The following is a 16,830-nucleotide window of genomic DNA, read 5'->3' as shown; positions in this document are numbered from 1 at the left end:
ACATGCCCAGGGAGTTTTTTTTTTGTTGTTGTTGTTGCTTTAAATATCCAGCTAGCAAGCAGTCACAATGTTATTGATTTTTGAATTTTGGAGCTGTAATGCCTGAAATCACCAAGCAGATCAGAAATCCTCTTGTTTTTAAATGCCTCTTTATCTGAACAGTTTGCATGATAATTATTTGGTTGTTCAATTCAAATACAAAAAGCATTGGAAAATAAAGTATTTGGACATAATTTGATAAGATCATTAAGTGTGAAAATCAACTAATATTTAGATTAAGGAAAGTGAACAAGAAGTTTAAAGCAGCATTTAAACTTTGCACCATTATTGAGTTACATTACATACAATTATTATTTAGTCCATCTTAATGACAAAAATAAATCAAAACATTAAGTAATAAAAATCAATCCTATGTTTAAAAGTCAGTTCTTTGAATAGAAGATAACTTTTAAACCGCTGTGGTGAGACAGAATGCTTCTCCTCCATTCAAATCCTTAATTTCTTTCACATCCAGTTTCCCACTGTTTTCATCTCCTTTCTGTCTCTCATTCTCTGACACTGCTTCCTCCAAATCCTCATCTATGTAAAGCAGAGGCTCCTGCTCATCCCATTTCTTTCCTTCTGTGGTTCCGTCCCCACCCACTCCACCGTTAGAAGTGTCACCTGATTCCAGGGCAGCAAATGTGATGAGTGCCATATCATCTCCATCCCCTCTCCCCTCATCAGACAGCAGACCCCTCTGTACTTCTCCATCACAATCCACTCTCTCTCCAGCCTCTAGATTCACAGGTCCAGCCCACGCATCATCCTCCGCCCCTTTCTTTTTCATGGACCGCTTGCTTCGTCCGTTCACGTACCCTGGGCTAAACTTGTGCGAGGCGTTTTTCTTTCGCCGTTGGACAAATAAAAGCAAGGCTCCAAATAGCACACAAATGATGATTACACACACTATTATTATTAATAACCAGTTGGTCTGTGTAGGCAAAATACTTTGGTTGACATATCCACCCATGGTGGTAGGTGTTAAATTGGTGGAAACAGAGTCATCTTCAGACAGTGTAAAATGCAGGTCAGGAGCACCACGAAAGATTAACTTTGAGGTGGAGATCAGAGTTGTTGTGGAGGCTTTTGTGGTAGATGTGAGGAAGGTGGTGTCCTCGGGGATGGACATGATGGTCGGGAACTCGGTTCCTTCTGCAGGTGGTTGTGAAGCGTTGGGTGTGGAATTCCATGCTGTTGAAGCTGTAGTCAAGGCAAAAGCTTCTGTGGTGATCTCAGCTCTGTGTTCCATAGCACTGGTCAACTCATAACTCATTGTGCTTGGCAGGTATTCTGAGGTTATTGGTGCAGTCACACCTGTTTCTATCCTAATAGCCACAGCAGTGGTGCTTGCTTCCATTGGCTCCAAGGCCATTGTGGTGTGTTGTCCTTGAGCAGTTGTTCCTTCAGAATCAGACAAATTTGATTTTGTCTGGCTTGTTGTTTGTTCAATCTCAGTAATGAGTAGCGTAGTAGCCTCAACTGTTGGCTCTTCATGCATGGTGCTTATTTTATAGTCAGGAGTGGAGACTGCATGATTCTGATCTGGTGTTGCCGGTAATTCAGTGACAACATTTTCAACGGTGACTTCAGGACTTAAGGTTACATCGACAGTCTCATAATTTAGTAATGTAGTGGTGACATTTGTGTCTGTCTCATTTCTCTCTTGTGCATAAATTAACTTGAAACAAAGTCCAATAGCAAGAGACAACAGTAAATGGCTAAAAGCTAGTCTCATGATGTACAAATTGTCTGAAAGGTCACTCAAGGAAAACTCTTGGAGCTTTCTACTGCTATTTCAGTCTTAGAACAAGATAGTGAGAGCAGATATTGTCTTGTCCTCTTTTGTGGCTCTACAATGTGAAATGTTGAAGTAAAAAGAATACTGTTAGCCAAAGCTTTCGTAAGTTCATCTTCAGGTTCTCATCTTGCGTAGTAATCGTTCTGCTGGAGTAATCTTGCATGAATCTAGGCCGGAAAGTTTTACACAGCCCTGTTATTCCCCTTTCACTCTCACTCTCTCTCTCTCTCTCTCTCTCTCTTAATGTAGCATGGGAGATTTCAGCTTCAGTGACATAAACGTGGCACAGTGAAGAAAAAAGATAGTTAGTCACCCATTTAGCACTTTAAATCATGAGTTTTCTTCTGTTCTAAGTTTCTTTGAGGCTAATGAAACTTGATGAAGCTGCATGATTGGGCACATAAATGATTCAACACTTGTGTTCATTTTATCAAAGCACAGACCTGCTAACATTTAGAATTCAATTCTAATTGAAAAAGAGAACATTTTGGCTACATCATCTCTTCATTCATGAATGCTGGTTATTTCAGTTAAAAATTAAGTTTTTAAAATTGCTTGAAGACAATTTAAGTGACAGTAAACATTTAGAATTCAATTCTAATTGAAAAAAGAGAACATTTTGGTTGCATAATCCCTACATTCGTGAAAGCATCTTATTTCAGCAAAAATTTGTGACAGTGTGCCATTAATGTCACTCTCTAAGCTGTTTATTACCTTTACTCTTTCTTTCTATGTGGTCTACCTGTCCTTAAACATTTTTAATATGGCAGTCAAATATTACCTTGGTGATTAGTTGTGCCCAGTTTGGTCTCTTGATGAATATGTGGGACTGTCACTTACCTTCAGATATCTGTGTAAAGTCACTGCAAACTCCGACCACCAAGACCAAATTGCACATGTGAACCACTACACACTTGCACATGTAGTGAACACCTATATCCTGTTAATTTCTCTTCCTCTCTATCTCTCTTTCTACGTGGCCTCTTTAATTTCTCCACCCTCTCAAGTTCTCATCATATCACAGAGTGCATCTGTCCAACAGAGGCTGTAGCTGAAAGATTGTTACAAATAAAGCAAAGTGCTTCATCACACTGTCTGCACAACTTTAAAGTTAAGAGTCTATGTGCAAGTGTGTGTGTGTGTTTGAGTGTGTACATGCATGTTTGTAGGGTGGAGGTACTTATATTGCCAACTCAGAGAAGTGTGAGTAGCCTATACCTATCTTGACTTCTCATACTTAACACTCTGAATTTCTGAATGTCTAAAATGAGCACCGTCTGTAACAGCATTTTCTAATTGTACTGTTAACTGCCAGTTTCATTTTTGCACAATACATAATATCTTAACATTGCTTTTAAAAATGTCAATGTTTTTTTCCTTTGTAAAGTTCATTTTGTTGGACCATCACTTCACCATAAAACAAGACTTATCTGTATTATATCCTCTTTCTGAACAGATAACATGACATGTTTGTCTCTCCCTCTTCTTTTCTGAAACAGGTTCATGTATATATATAAAACAACACCTGTGGTTCAGATCTTTAAAATTACCATCACTTCACACCATTTCATAATCGATATATATATTTTTATTTTATTTCACAAGATATAGTTTACAAAGGCCTATGTATATAAAGAATCTGAATTTAATGGACAGAATAGTCCTTTAAATTATTTTAAATTATTGTGTTTGGTATCATAATGAAATACAATACACATTTCAAAATATATCTGTAAAAAAAAAATGCATACCAACTAAAGTGTCGTGCAAAGTTTTGGGTGTGGTGTGAATGGAATATTGCGATGTTCAGATGTTTAAGTGGTGGAGCAATATGTTCTGTGGTTAAAGTAGGCCACACCAAACTTTTCTATGAAAGGGGAAGTCCTAATTTATCTTTCTGGATTTATGTCGTTCTCATTTGGCCACAATCCAGGTTTTCTAAAACTAGACAATATTGTTCGACTGACTTACTGAATAGGATTTCCATCCAATGTACCCTATGCTTCACAACTCATTGATTCAACATTGATTGACATCAAATGGCAACATAACATAGAACCAAATTTGTGTTTATATATTTACTAATAGGCTATTACCAGTCTTGAAAATCTTTAAAACTTTAAAATATTATATAGTATATAAAGTATTTGGCTCTCAGCAGCCGCAGCATTCTCTGCTGAAAATACATTGTGGCTGGCAAACCATACACTCACTGAGCACTTTATTATGAACACTAATAAAGTGCCAGATGTGATCTTCTGCTGTTGTAGTCCATCCACCTTAAGATTTGATATTGTGCATTCTGAGATGCTATTCGGCTCACTACAATTGTTCAGAGTGTTTATCTGAGTTATCATAGCCTTTCTGTCAGCTCGAACCTGCCATTCTCCGCTGATATCGCTCATCAACAAGGCGTTCCCGTCATCACTGCTGCTAACTGAATTTTTAATTAAAAAACTTTTTGGTACCATTCTGAGTAAACGCTAGAGGCTAGAGGCAGGGGATCAGCGGTAACAAAAATACTCAAACGAGCCTGCCTGCACCAACAATCATGCCATGGTCGAAATCATTTGTTTTCCCATTCTGATGGCTGATGTGAACATTAACTAAAGCTCCTGACCTGTATCTGCATATTGTTATGCACTGCGTTGCTGCCACATGTTTGGCTGATTAGATAATTTCATAAATATGTAGGTGTGCAGGTGTACCTAATAAATTGTCAAAAACAAAAATATTATTAATATGCTGTTCGTGGTTTTCAAGGAAGAGGGCATGTCTTACAACATACACATTGGCATCTATCTTTACCAAGTGACAGAATAATTTGCATCAAAATAAACTATTTTGATTTTGTTTGAGTTTGATTGGATGCATTTCATTTGGCATTAACAACTATACACAATCCTAACTTTGCTCAATATATGATTAGTTGCATTTTATTATTTGCATTCAGCATTGCATTTTCAAAATAGTCCAGAGACCCATTTTTGGGTAGCTATCCACTAATTGAGAAGCACTGTTTTAAAATCCTCTCTAAACGTAGACATTGTTCACAGCTCTGCCAGCATGCTGTCTTTCAATGTCGTCTCTGTCCTCTCTCCTCTCCTCCTTTGTTCTTCTATTTGCAAACCAAAAATCTGATAAATCATCCATAGTAACTCTAGGCTGGATCCACAGTTCGTTCTCATCATTATTATTTTTCCTCTTGAGTCTCTCTACACTTTTTCTTTGCTTCTCCTTCCTGTCTGCCTCCAGTGTAGATCCATTGATGTACCAGAATTCCACTCTCTCCTGCACCGATCCTTTGGGGATTGCCCAGAGGCTCTCCTTCTCCCACTTTGGTACTCCCTTCTCTTCTTGTCCTCTTCTCCTGTGCCTCATCCTCTCTTTAACGACTGACAGACGCACACACAGGAAAATAGATATTCCAAGGAAAACTGAAGCAGTCATTGCAAGAGTCCATATTGTGATGAAGCAGACCAGCCTTGATTGCAGTAACTGATGTTCTGAGTTTGTGTTAAAACAGTTGGGCAATGTTGTATTGTCTCGTTCAGTTTGGTTTGTTTTGTCGGTTGTGGCATTTGTACTATTGTCTGTTATAACATTAGCTATGATAGTGCTGTTGTTACTGGTGATTCCACTGGGTGTGTCTAGGGTGTCTGTTTCATTCCTATTTTCTCTTTCAATGTGTGCTGTAGAGAGTATGAGTCTGTATAAACTCTGCTGTGTTGTAAAGTCTGTACTGTGCTCTCGTCTGGGCTGCTCTGTCCAGTATCCACCACTTTTTGCTACAAGGACAGGTATTGAGGTGTGATATTCAGTTGTGTCTGTAACAGTAAGGTGTGTTGTGTAAGCAGAGGTAGTCATTGGTGTGTTTGTATTGTGTGGAGTTATCCAGTTGTTCCTTGTTTTTGGTGTTGAAGTACTCACTTCTGTTGTACTTGTTCCTGTGTTGTAATTTTGCTCACTGTGCAGTGAAACTTCATGTTCACTTGTTAGTTTATAACTTCCCTCTGTGACTTGTGTTCCTCTTGACTCCTCGTTCAAATTAGCAAATGTTGATTGGGTGGAGTACATTTCATAATTTCCTTCATCAGCTTTCGTTCTCTCATCCCCTACCCCTGTCAAGTCTCTCTGGGAAACTGTTGTAACAGTATTGGAAGGGTCTGATAAAGACTGTGTGACTGGTTTGGTAGTCTGTGTGTTCAGAACTTTGCCGAAACTGGTGTGCTTGTCACTGTCACAACTTGTGTTATGTGTGCTTGACCTTGTTCCTGTTTCATTGTCATCCTTTTTTAGTGTCAGTCTTGCAGGGTTTAAAGAAACTGTGGTATCCATTGGACTTGTATTTGTGTCCATTATAACATTACTAGCACTGCTAACGCTCCCTTCATCTGGTCCTTTTGTGATATCCATAAAGTCATTCTGAGATTCATTGCTGCCATTGAATTGATGCATGTATGTTGCTTCTTCTGTAAATGCCACATGCATAGCTGTAGCAACTGTGCTGCCCTGGGATCTCATGGTCTGAGGTGACAAAGCTGTTGAATTAATCAGTATTCTGGGTTCTTGGTTTGTTTCTGTTGTTGCCCCAGTGATTTGTGTGTTTTCAGTATAGTCACTCAGGTTGTTTGCTGGCAGTTTTTTTGTTGTAGTTGTGTTGAAATATATAGCCGAGGCAAAGAGGAAGTGAGTAAGCCACACTGTGATGGACAGTAAAGTTAACTCCATTATCGCTTCTGTGAAAGACATAATGAGAGACTACATGTAAGACAGATAATGTGACAACTTTTTAGAGATAAAGAGTACATTATAATTACTGTATAAACAATTGATTAATTTAAGAATATAGTGTTAGAATAAAAAGTACTCTCCTGTGAATGTTTACTATCTAGAGATAATTAATCAGTATTGTTCTGCTGAATATCAGGAATGCCATACAGGACCAACATCATGATTTTGAGGCTACACCCACTCTAATCCGTTTTCTATTGTGAACAAGAAGGTAATATTGAATAATTTACATTTTAGACATGCTGTATATACACTGATCAGCCACAACATTAAAACAACCTGATTAAAATTGGGTAGGTCCCCCTCGTGCAACCAAAACTGCGCTAACCTGCTATCCATTGACCTCTCTCATCAACAAGGCATTTCCATCCGCAGAACTGTCGCTTACTGGATGTTTTTTGTTTTTGGCACCATTCGGAGTAAATTCTAGAGACTGTTGTACGTGAAAATCCCAGGAGATCAACAGTTACAGAAATACTCACACCAGCCCGTCTGGCACCAACAATCATGCCATGGTCCAAATCACTGAGATAAAAACTTTTCCCCATTTTGATGGTTGATGTGAACATTACCTGAAGCTCATGACCCATATCTACATGATTTTACGCACTGCGTTGCTGCCACACGATTTGCTTATTAGATAATCGCATGGATGATTGTTGGTGACAGATGGGCTGGTTTGAACATTTCTGTAACTGCTGATCTCCTTCACACACAACAGTCTCTAGAATTTACCCTGAATAGTGCCAAAAACATAAAACAATAAAGTGACCGGCAGTTCTGCACATGGAAATGCCTTGTTGATGAGAGAGTTCAACAGAGAATGGCCAGACTGGTTAAAACTGACAAGGTTTTCGGTAACTCAGATAACGGCTCTGTACAATTATGGTGGGAAGAATAGTATCTCAGAATGTTATTCTGAGATGTGGGTTGGCACGGTTTTGGTGGCACAAGGGGGACCTACACAATATTAGGCAGGTTGTTTTAATGTTGTGGCTGATCAGTGTATATGCCAGACACATTTTTCTTACATATATTTAGACACAAATATGGCCAGTTATTTTGTCTATGTTTGCTCTGTTCACAAAAGAAGTTCCAAATGAAGGCAAAGCAGGATCAAGCATTGTTTGTTGCATGTCTGGAATGCCACAAACACAGACAAGTGGAGTGATACAAACAATGATGTGTCCCAATGCTATAATGGTATATATCAGTACTTTTATTACAGCTCTTCTCCAAATAAAGGAACATCCTGTTCTATAAGTATGAATACAGTGTTACAAAACAAAGTACAGCCCTGTGGATTTCTAATATAAGGAGGCTACAAGCATTAGGGATAACACTAACAGAATATTTTTTTTACTCACTTAGTAGTGATCATTACTAACTCAACCAAAGCTAGATACAACTCAACACGTCACAAAGTAGCCTAAAATCAACAGTGCACTTTGGATACCCATATATTACTCCACTTTTTTAATCAATTGAAAGAATAATGTATACAACGATCATACCTGATGTTGAGAGCTCATCACGCTGTCTCTGTCTTCCTGGTACTGTGTAATTTATTTGTTTGCATAGTGGTACCTTCTGGGATACTTCTCTCCACTAGCTGAAGCTTTGAACTGACATGAGGAAATGACAATTTGATCACCATGCCAACAGTGGGATGAGGTGAGAGTTTGGGGTAAAGCAGGATGTGGTTTGGTGACTCCGCCTCTTACCCCCATCAGTGCCTCCTTGGAAAAAAATAGAGCATAGATGTAAATACATCCTGTTGACTCATATAACATTCAGATTGTTCAACTGCAACTGATGAGGAACACGACCATATTCACCAAAGTCTGTTTTGCTCACTGCTTTTTAAAGGCGATGCAAATGTCACTAGATCTTTGTAATACATATGGAAGCCATGAATGTCCTGTAGACCAATGGTTCTCAACCAGTTGTGCTTTGGGACCCAGATTTTATTGGGTCATTAAGTGGTGACCCAACACAAAAACAAATTTTATTATCAAACAAGTAAACAAAAATGTCCTTTTTTAAACATTTTTAACACTTTAAAAAAATTGTAATAGCAGAATATTACTCAATTTAAAGATATGTATAAAATGATATATACTCACAAGAGATGAATAATCTAGTGAAGTACGCTTTATACTATATATTATATATGGTGCTGTGTGCCACCATATTGAGGTCATTTGACCATCTTACTTTATCTCCATAATCTCTATATGCTTAAACTCATTGAATAAATTAATCATGTGCGTATCAAAAAATGCTATGTGACTTTTCCTTAATTTATTTTTCTAAAATATCATCGCATTAGCATTACAAATGATGCTCTGGTAGAGCCCAACAGTGCACGCCCACCTCTTCATCCATTTGTGTTTCAGAAGTATTTTTTCTTATTAATTTGTTTTCATAGACTTTTCATAAAACCCTCCATAAAAGTATTGTAAGCCATGAACAAAACTAACCAGCTCAGATGTGAATCGCAACATTAAAAACTTTGATATGAAGCAAAAACGTATTCGAACATTCAACAAAAACATAAAAGGTACAAGAATATTTACTAAGCATCTTTCATGAGGGCACCAACTACAATCCCATGAAGCATTGCGAATGACATAATAAAATAAAAAAAACGCTGGAAATATATAAAACTATGTAATTACCTACGGCCGAATCACAGCAGTGCTGATGTAGGGCCATATCGCACTCTTGCTCGTGTGATATTACTGATAGAAAGCCCCTCATATAACAATAATTCAATATAGAATTATGAAATAATTATACATAGTTATCTTTAAATATTACAAAATTGCTGCTGTACGACCATTGCTGATTTGTAGTGGATACATAGGTTGATGTCTTCTTGTGATTGTTCTGTAACACAGATGGCAGATATTCTACAATATATATTTTTTCAATATTATCTTTTCTATATTTCTATATTTTTCTATAATTATCTATAGTCAAAAGATGTTTAAGGTAAATTATATAGTGATAGTTCATTGACCACACACTTTAATACATAATTCAGGACACGGACACCCTCATCCACACCATCCGGCCCAACCACATGATAAAAGCACAACAAGAGAATTACCTGACATACTGGACTGAATCAACAGAAAAACAAATTAAACTGGAATGTTATTTGGCCCTAAATAGAGACTACACAAGCGCAGAATACCTGAGTACAGTGAAAGACTGTAAATTAAGAAGAAGGATGACGAGGTACAGACTGAGCAATCACACTCTGACTGTAGAGACGGGCAGATACAGACAGAACTGGCTGCCCAGAGAGAGACGCATCTGCCCATACTGTGACCATGGAGAAGTGGAGACAGAGCAACACTTCCTCACCAGCTGCCCCAACTATGAGGACATTAGAGGGACTTTTTATACAAAATTTGAAATACTTTGCCCTAACTTCATCAAATTAGACAACAAAACATAATTTCAACATTTATTAGGTGAAAAAAGAGATTGTATCATACTAGCAGCAAGATACATTGAAGCTTTTCACAAAAAGAGAGAGTCGACGACTAATCAGTGATGCACTCACACACACACAGACACACACACACACTCGTACACACAAACAAACACGCAAACACTTACACACTGAATTCTAAATTGTTCACAGAATTTTGAAATGTTCATAAACTGTTCTAATTATTATTTTCATTTTATTTTATTTTTTAATTTGTTACACTGTTAATTTGTACAATTAATTTAATTTGTACATTTAAATTTAAGTTATTTTATTATTTTGATGTCTTTATAATTATTCTATATATTCCAAGCTTTGGCAATATTTTATTGTGTACAGTCATGCCAATAAAGTAATTTTGAATTGAATTAAGAGAGGCAGGCAGGCATGTTTGTTTATGTTGGTTTTAAGTTTACCATTAAAGTTTATGTTTACTATACAGCCGGTTTCAGCCTCCTCCTTGCCCGTTCTTATACTGTTACAGTTTGTTGCAGTTTTAATTTGCTAGGAAATCACATTGGGTTAATTATTACATAATGTAATAATGAAAAAATAACAGGTAATACACTACTCATTTACAAAAAAAAATAATAATAATATCAACCACAAGCAAGTTGGTATGACCACAATTGATTATATTTATTCTATGTTTTTATATACCCATATACTTTTATATATTAAACTGTACTGTATAATTACATTAATAGCCACTGTTATAATTTTAAATACATTTGGGATACAAATAACAGATCTATGTGCCCTTGTATAGTATATACCTATAGTATAGTTAATAAATGGTTTTAATCTCTGCAGGTGGTTATCAACATTAAGGATTTAAGGTACATAGAATTATCTATATTACTCTACCAACTCACACATGGCTTAGGGTTTCTCACCTCTAACACATAATTGTTTTTCTACTGTTATAACTACTATTGTTGTTAATGTGTACAGAATACCTGTGCTCCCCAGAAGACAACATCTACAATATTAGTTTCCTCACGCTTCAAAATTAGAGACTTGGAAGTTGGATCAGTCATTCTGGACCTGAAAAGACACAGTCCAACAGGTATGTGTGAATACATTAGTGTTTTCATGTTTGTCTGGAGATTTTTACTTGTGTGGTCGGTAATATTATATTTAACCATATACTGTATTCTACAGTTTAAAATTGTGAAACTGTGCTTATGCTAATTAGGTAGTAAATGTGCTCCAAGTCATTTGCTCTCTAGTGGACATTATGTGCAATAGGATTTCTGAAACATAAGGATGTGTTTCATTGTATTTCATCTGTACTGTCTCTGTTTCTCTCTCTCCTCAATATTAAAATATTCGCTCTTTCTTGTTATGCATGTTTTCTTTTTCTCTTACAGAAATATAAGACGTCATAGAGTTGGATGCGGGGTGCTTCATTCAGTATCATTTCACACCCACATTTCTAAATCTCAGGGAGATTGGAGCCACGTATGTGATGTCTTTAAAATGATTCCTGGGTTAGTTTATGAATTTGGGAGAGAATTGCTATAGAGTTCTTGAATGGAGAGAATTTATCTAAAATAATCTAGAATATATCTAAATGTTTATTGTCAGCAAGAACTCAAAATTGCCCTTACAAAAAAAATCTAGAATTCTGTGAAACTAGCTGTGAACTTGCCACAAATTTGCCATTATTTTCATATGCAAATGTTTGGGTGAAGTTTGCAGTTCTTCACCGGTCATGGTGAACCTGCAGCAACACTGGACAATTTGCTGCAAGTTTGCCGTAAAGCATGTGAAAATAATCAGTGGCGAATTTGACTCTTAATACACGCCACTGGTCGTATTGTGAACATGCACAATCCAAATGCAACAAAAAAATAATAATAATTAAAGTTTGTCTTAATCTTTCATCAAAATATAATAACTTGCCCCGCCTCTCAAATGACTTTATGCTTTAGCAAATGTCAGAGACCACTTTCACATTCCAATCAATTCCCAGTGGATAAAATAAAGCACTGCCCTTAATTTTCTTCTCGTGGAATATTCTGTTCCACATTAAAATACATCTGATTATGGAAGTAAAATGGGTTGTGAATGCTATTTCATGTTAACTTTTAATGTCTAACTTTAGACATTTACTATAACTTTAAACTGTAATATTGGTGAGTATGGTACTTTACTCTCGCAAGGATCCTGGAGGGGGCCTGGGAGTATGCCCATCCGGTCTACATGTGTTTTGTGGATCTGGAGAAGGCGTATGACCGGGTCCCCCGGGAGAGACTGTGGGAGGTGCTGCGGGAGTACGGGGTGGGGGGTCCCTTCTTAGGGCTGATCCAATCCCTGTACGTCCAAAGCGAGGGCTGTGTCCGGGTCCTCGGCACAAAGTCGAGTTCATTCCATGTGGGGTTGGTCTCCGCCAAGGCTGCGCTTTGTCACCAATCCTGTTTGTGATATTCATGGACAGGATATCGAGGCGTAGTCGGGTGGGGAAGGTGTGCGGTTCGGTGGGCTGGGGATCTCATCGCTGCTTTTGCAGATGATGTTGTCTTCATGTCATCATCGGTCCGTGACCTTCAGCTCTCACTGGATCGCTTGGCAGTCGAGTGTGAAGCAGCTGGGATGAGGATTAGCACCTCTAAATCTGAGGCCATGGTTCTCAGCAGGAAACCGATGGAGTGCGTACTCCAGGTAGGGAATGAGGTTTTGCCCCAAGTGAAGGAGTTCAAGTACCTCGGGGTCTTGTTCACGAGTGAGGGGACAATGGAGCGGGAGGTTGGCCGGAGAATCGGGGCAGCAGGGGCGGTATTGCACTCGCTCTATCGCACCGTTGTCACGTAAAAGAGAGCTGAGCCGAAAGGCAAAGCTCTCGATCTACCGGTCAATTTTTGTTCCTACCCTCACCTATGGTCATGAAGGTTGGGTCATGACCGAAAGAACTAGGTCAGCGAGTACAAGCGGCCGAAATGGGCTTCCTCAGAAGGGTGGCGGGCTTCTCCCTTAGAGATAGGGTGAGGAGCTCAGTCATCCGTGAGGAGCTCGGAGTAGAGCCGCTGCTCCTTTGCGTTGAAAGGAGTCAGTTGAGGTGGTTTGGGCATCTGGTAAGGATGCCCCTGGCCGCCTCCCTAGGGAGGTGTTTCAGGCACGTCCAGCTGGGAGGAGGCCTCGGGAAGACCCAGGACTAGGTGGAGAGATTACATCTCCACACTGGCCTGGGAACGCCTCGGGGTCGCCCAGTCAGAGCTGGTTAATGTGGCTCGGGATAGGGAAGTTTGGGGCCCCCTGCTGGAGCAGCTGCCCCCGCGACCCGACTTCGGATAAGCGGTTGAAGATGGATGGATGGATGATTGGTGAGTATCTGTCTGCAAATTGTAGGACATCTTTCTTTTAATTTTGTCTGTCTTCTGAGTAGGTTGGAGTTTACAGTGGGCGGTAAGGCAGTGAACGGGTTTCAGCTGATTGAAGAGGCATTACTTCAGGGATCTGCTGCTGAAGACTTTTGATTTTGAGATTGGTTTCTGTATTCAACACAGCAGAAATACATGTGAACACATCTACCGCTTACAGACCTGGATTCACACAGCAGTGATTTATAAATATACATGGATGGATGTACATACACATACTTTATAACACATCTCAATGTCCAGTCACAGTCTTAGCACATTAATAATGTCAATGAATATAAAGACCTTTTCCTCTTATCAGGGAGTCTTCCAAAGCCCCAAACACAAGATGGGAAATTATACGACTCTTTCATATGTTTTTACCCTTATAGCTCGTTCTGTCTTCATACTGAGATCACTGTATCACTTTTCTCTCAAGCCAAGAGCTCCAGATATTTTAATTAAGCTATAAATTTGTCTATAATTTCCTTCAAAAACAAGAGAGATGTTGAAGATGCTTTCAGCTAATGTCTATGTGTGTCAGAGTGTGCAAAGGAGGATTTTGAATTGTTGTCATACTGTTCACACTACTTCACTTCTTCTTGGCCTATTTTCAGACTCATAGTTTATTCAAAACCTAAACAGTGACCAAGGGGTTACACGTGCATTCATGGAGGTCACACGTGTTGATGGATCTTTAAAACTCCCGTTGAGGGAAGAGAGAGAGAGAGAGAGAGAGAGAGAGAGAGAGAGAGAGAGAGAGAGAAAGAGAGAAATGCTGGGCAAGTACATTGATCAAAACAAACACAGCCACTCTGGAAGTAATATAAAACAGAGGACAAACATGACCATGACTGCATGGGTGAATATGTAAACTATTTCCAGTTACATTGTATCGTAATTTTTCCATTCTAAATGCGTAATATTTATGTAATTGATAATTGTGTGTGTTTAAGCCTAATGCTGGTGCTTTAATAGCAAGGAGAAGCCGTGGATGTCACACTGAATGACCATGACCTCAGTTTTGACCAACTGGACAGTCCTTACTGCCCTGCCCTTCTTAGCATTCTTCTCCAATATGCACAAGGAGTGGTAAGATTACTTTAAATCTCGATCAGAATTAAACTCCACATGTTCAATGTGCAATGTTCATCTTTAATTTAAAAAATGCTAAGTTTTGCAATTAATGTTGACGAGATGCAACAAACTACAATTAGGCCTACCCTGGAGAATAGTTTCAGCCTTCAAACGTGTGTGTATGGTTTGTGTGTGTGTAGGACTGGTTGATTCAGTATGAGTATTTGCCATCTCCAGACACTCTGATTGGTCGACTTCAGAACAGGGAAGGCACTGAAGAAGCTATGTGTAGAATGCAAGTGGTGCTCACTGCAGAGCAAATGCAATCTCTGAAAAGTAAAGTGAGAAGAGTTGAGGTGAGTTGAACTGTAATGTGCAGTGGAAAAGTGCCATTAAGTGTATCTTCTCATCTGCTTCCTTCCAGCTCTTCTCTTTGCTTTCAACAGTTCCTGAGTGCTGACAATGTCTGGAAGAGAACAGCAAGGTTTGACCATCAGGTCTTGGTGTGATCTAAAGATCAACAAGAGTGGAATGTCAGAAACAATGATTGGACAAGAAAAAACATCATGTGTAAAATGGCTTCTGCTTTCAGAGGGGTGGACATATGCTTCAATTTTGGGTAAACCAGAAAAAACGTTAAGCAAGTTTGAAATTATTGTTATCAATCACCTAGTTGCCAGTGTCTTCAATACCAGCAAAGCTCTTGCTGCAGTTTAGTGCCACCTCAACGTGGGTGGGATTACATGCTGATCGTCACAGTTGCGCCGCCTCTACTGCCATGACATCATCTTAATCAGGACCAGAGGCGTTTCCAGCATTGAAGGACATCCAGGGCTTAGCCCAGACGATTTTATTTTCACATTAGCAACCACTTCTCTGTAGTCCAAAGCTGGTGAGAGGGTATTCTTTGAGTTTTGCTCTGGCTGGGCCTGTTTCTATAGTTCCTAAATCTTCCACTCTAGTACTATCCTTGACTAACTCATCCTCTCTCCTCCCTGAATCATCTCTGATGCAAAAGAACAGATACAGCACATAACTTATTGCAAATTAGCTTCAAATAACGAATTCATCAAGTGCTACATATGTCAAATTGTAGACCAATACCATTGAAGGAAATGTATTGGGAAGAGCAGATCAGTGGGATTGCCCTAAGATCTATCATGATTCTTGAATTGTCATGTACATTACCATAAAGTCATCACAAAAGAGTTATATTATAGTGAGTAAAGTGAGGTAAAAAAAATACTGAATATAAATAATTTATATTTTTTGACATATAATATAGTCAAAATTATGTATAAGAACCTAAATTAAAGCAATACATGAATTACCGGTAGGCTACTTTAGTCTAAGTTCATTGACACACCATGGCATCAAACTGTATATAATTCTCAATGTTCATCTGTCAAAATCCTTTCATTAGGATCATTGGGATAAACAATGTTTCACTTTTAACTTTCTCTAAAGTAAAGTGACTTAATTAATTGTTAGCAGTTTCCATGCCTGATTCTGGCACAGCTGCTGTAGCTGCTCCTCAGTCAGTAGCTCATATTTGCTACCCTCTACAAAACCATTTAATCAAATCAAAGTGTATATTTACTACAAACTAATATCACAAAACATGTCACACATACATTTTATGTTAATGCTTATTGGTTATCCTTGGAGAAAAAAACACCTGATAAATAAAAAACAACGCCCCGCAAGGGACTCGAACCATCGTCTCCAACGAGGAAGGCAGGTGCGATAACAAGGAGGCTAGAGGCTACAACATGTATTGATAGTCGGTAGTGCACCTCTTCACGTTTAGCCTACTGTGGGTGAAAGCCACACAGATGATGATCTTCAGACTTTAAGGACAAAAACAAATGTGAATTCTTACCCACTGACTTCTTTCGGAAAAATCCCCAAAGCCTCATTTGCTTCATTTTTGCTGTCTTTCCTGCTAACTGCTGTTAACTCGCCACTAAGTAACGTTAGTTGATGTCAACGACTGTGCAAGCTCCTCCCCTACCTGCTGCATATTCAACAGAGAGGAAGAAACGGAGTCGCCCATAGGTTACCGACAGCAAAGAAACTTATTCTATAGGCTAGATTATGCCTATGTCTATTTTTACAGGCTGTATGCAGTATGTGCAAAGCCAAAACACAATGAAATAAGGCAACTTATGGTTTCGGGGGTTTACATAGGCTATTGTCCGGTTTCATATTTGTCAGTCAACTTTTCAAAATACATTCGGGGCTGAAGCCCC

The 16,830-nt window shown here is 38.7% G+C and overlaps 2 protein-coding genes and 1 pseudogene across 3 annotated transcripts; 1 reads left to right on the top strand and 2 right to left on the bottom strand.

Moving 5' to 3' along the window:
* Positions 1–150: 150 nt before the first annotated feature.
* On the bottom strand, positions 151–2,853 carry LOC127652912 (mucin-5B-like). 2 transcript variants are annotated; one of them, XM_052139366.1, is made up of 2 exons: positions 2,622–2,853; positions 151–2,104 (listed from the first exon to the last, which is right to left on the bottom strand). In XM_052139366.1, exon 2 carries the CDS (start codon positions 1,775–1,777, stop codon positions 449–451), a length of 1,329 nt encoding a protein of 442 aa, XP_051995326.1. In that variant the 5' UTR covers positions 1,778–2,104; positions 2,622–2,853; the 3' UTR covers positions 151–448. The 2 variants fall into 2 exon arrangements, with proteins under 2 accessions (XP_051995326.1, XP_051995325.1); XM_052139365.1 differs by having other exon boundaries at positions 2,681–2,853.
* A 565-nt stretch (positions 2,854–3,418) lies between these two features.
* On the bottom strand, positions 3,419–8,283 carry LOC127652885 (mucin-4-like). The gene is made up of 2 exons (XM_052139315.1): positions 8,149–8,283; positions 3,419–6,579 (listed from the first exon to the last, which is right to left on the bottom strand). The coding sequence occupies exon 2, from the start codon at positions 6,569–6,571 to the stop codon at positions 4,874–4,876; it is 1,698 nt and encodes a 565-aa protein (XP_051995275.1). The 5' UTR covers positions 6,572–6,579; positions 8,149–8,283; the 3' UTR covers positions 3,419–4,873.
* LOC127652334 (protein unc-119 homolog A-like) lies at positions 7,458–13,711 on the top strand (annotated as a pseudogene).
* Positions 13,712–16,830: the final 3,119 nt, after the last annotated feature.

The sequence above is a fragment of the Xyrauchen texanus genome, chromosome 12 (genome assembly GCF_025860055.1).
Source record: "Xyrauchen texanus isolate HMW12.3.18 chromosome 12, RBS_HiC_50CHRs, whole genome shotgun sequence".
Classification (NCBI taxonomy): domain Eukaryota; kingdom Metazoa; phylum Chordata; class Actinopteri; order Cypriniformes; family Catostomidae; genus Xyrauchen; species Xyrauchen texanus.
Note: the sequence above shows the minus strand (reverse complement) of the source record. Positions and strands in the feature narration are given on the sequence as shown.

What these genes read in the sequence shown, in the direction of transcription:
- LOC127652912 (XM_052139366.1), bottom strand. Translation starts at nt 1,777, where the DNA reads ATGAGACTAGCTTTTAGCCATTTACTGTTGTCTCTTGCTATTGGACTT.
- LOC127652885 (XM_052139315.1), bottom strand. Translation starts at nt 6,571, where the DNA reads ATGGAGTTAACTTTACTGTCCATCACAGTGTGGCTTACTCACTTCCTC.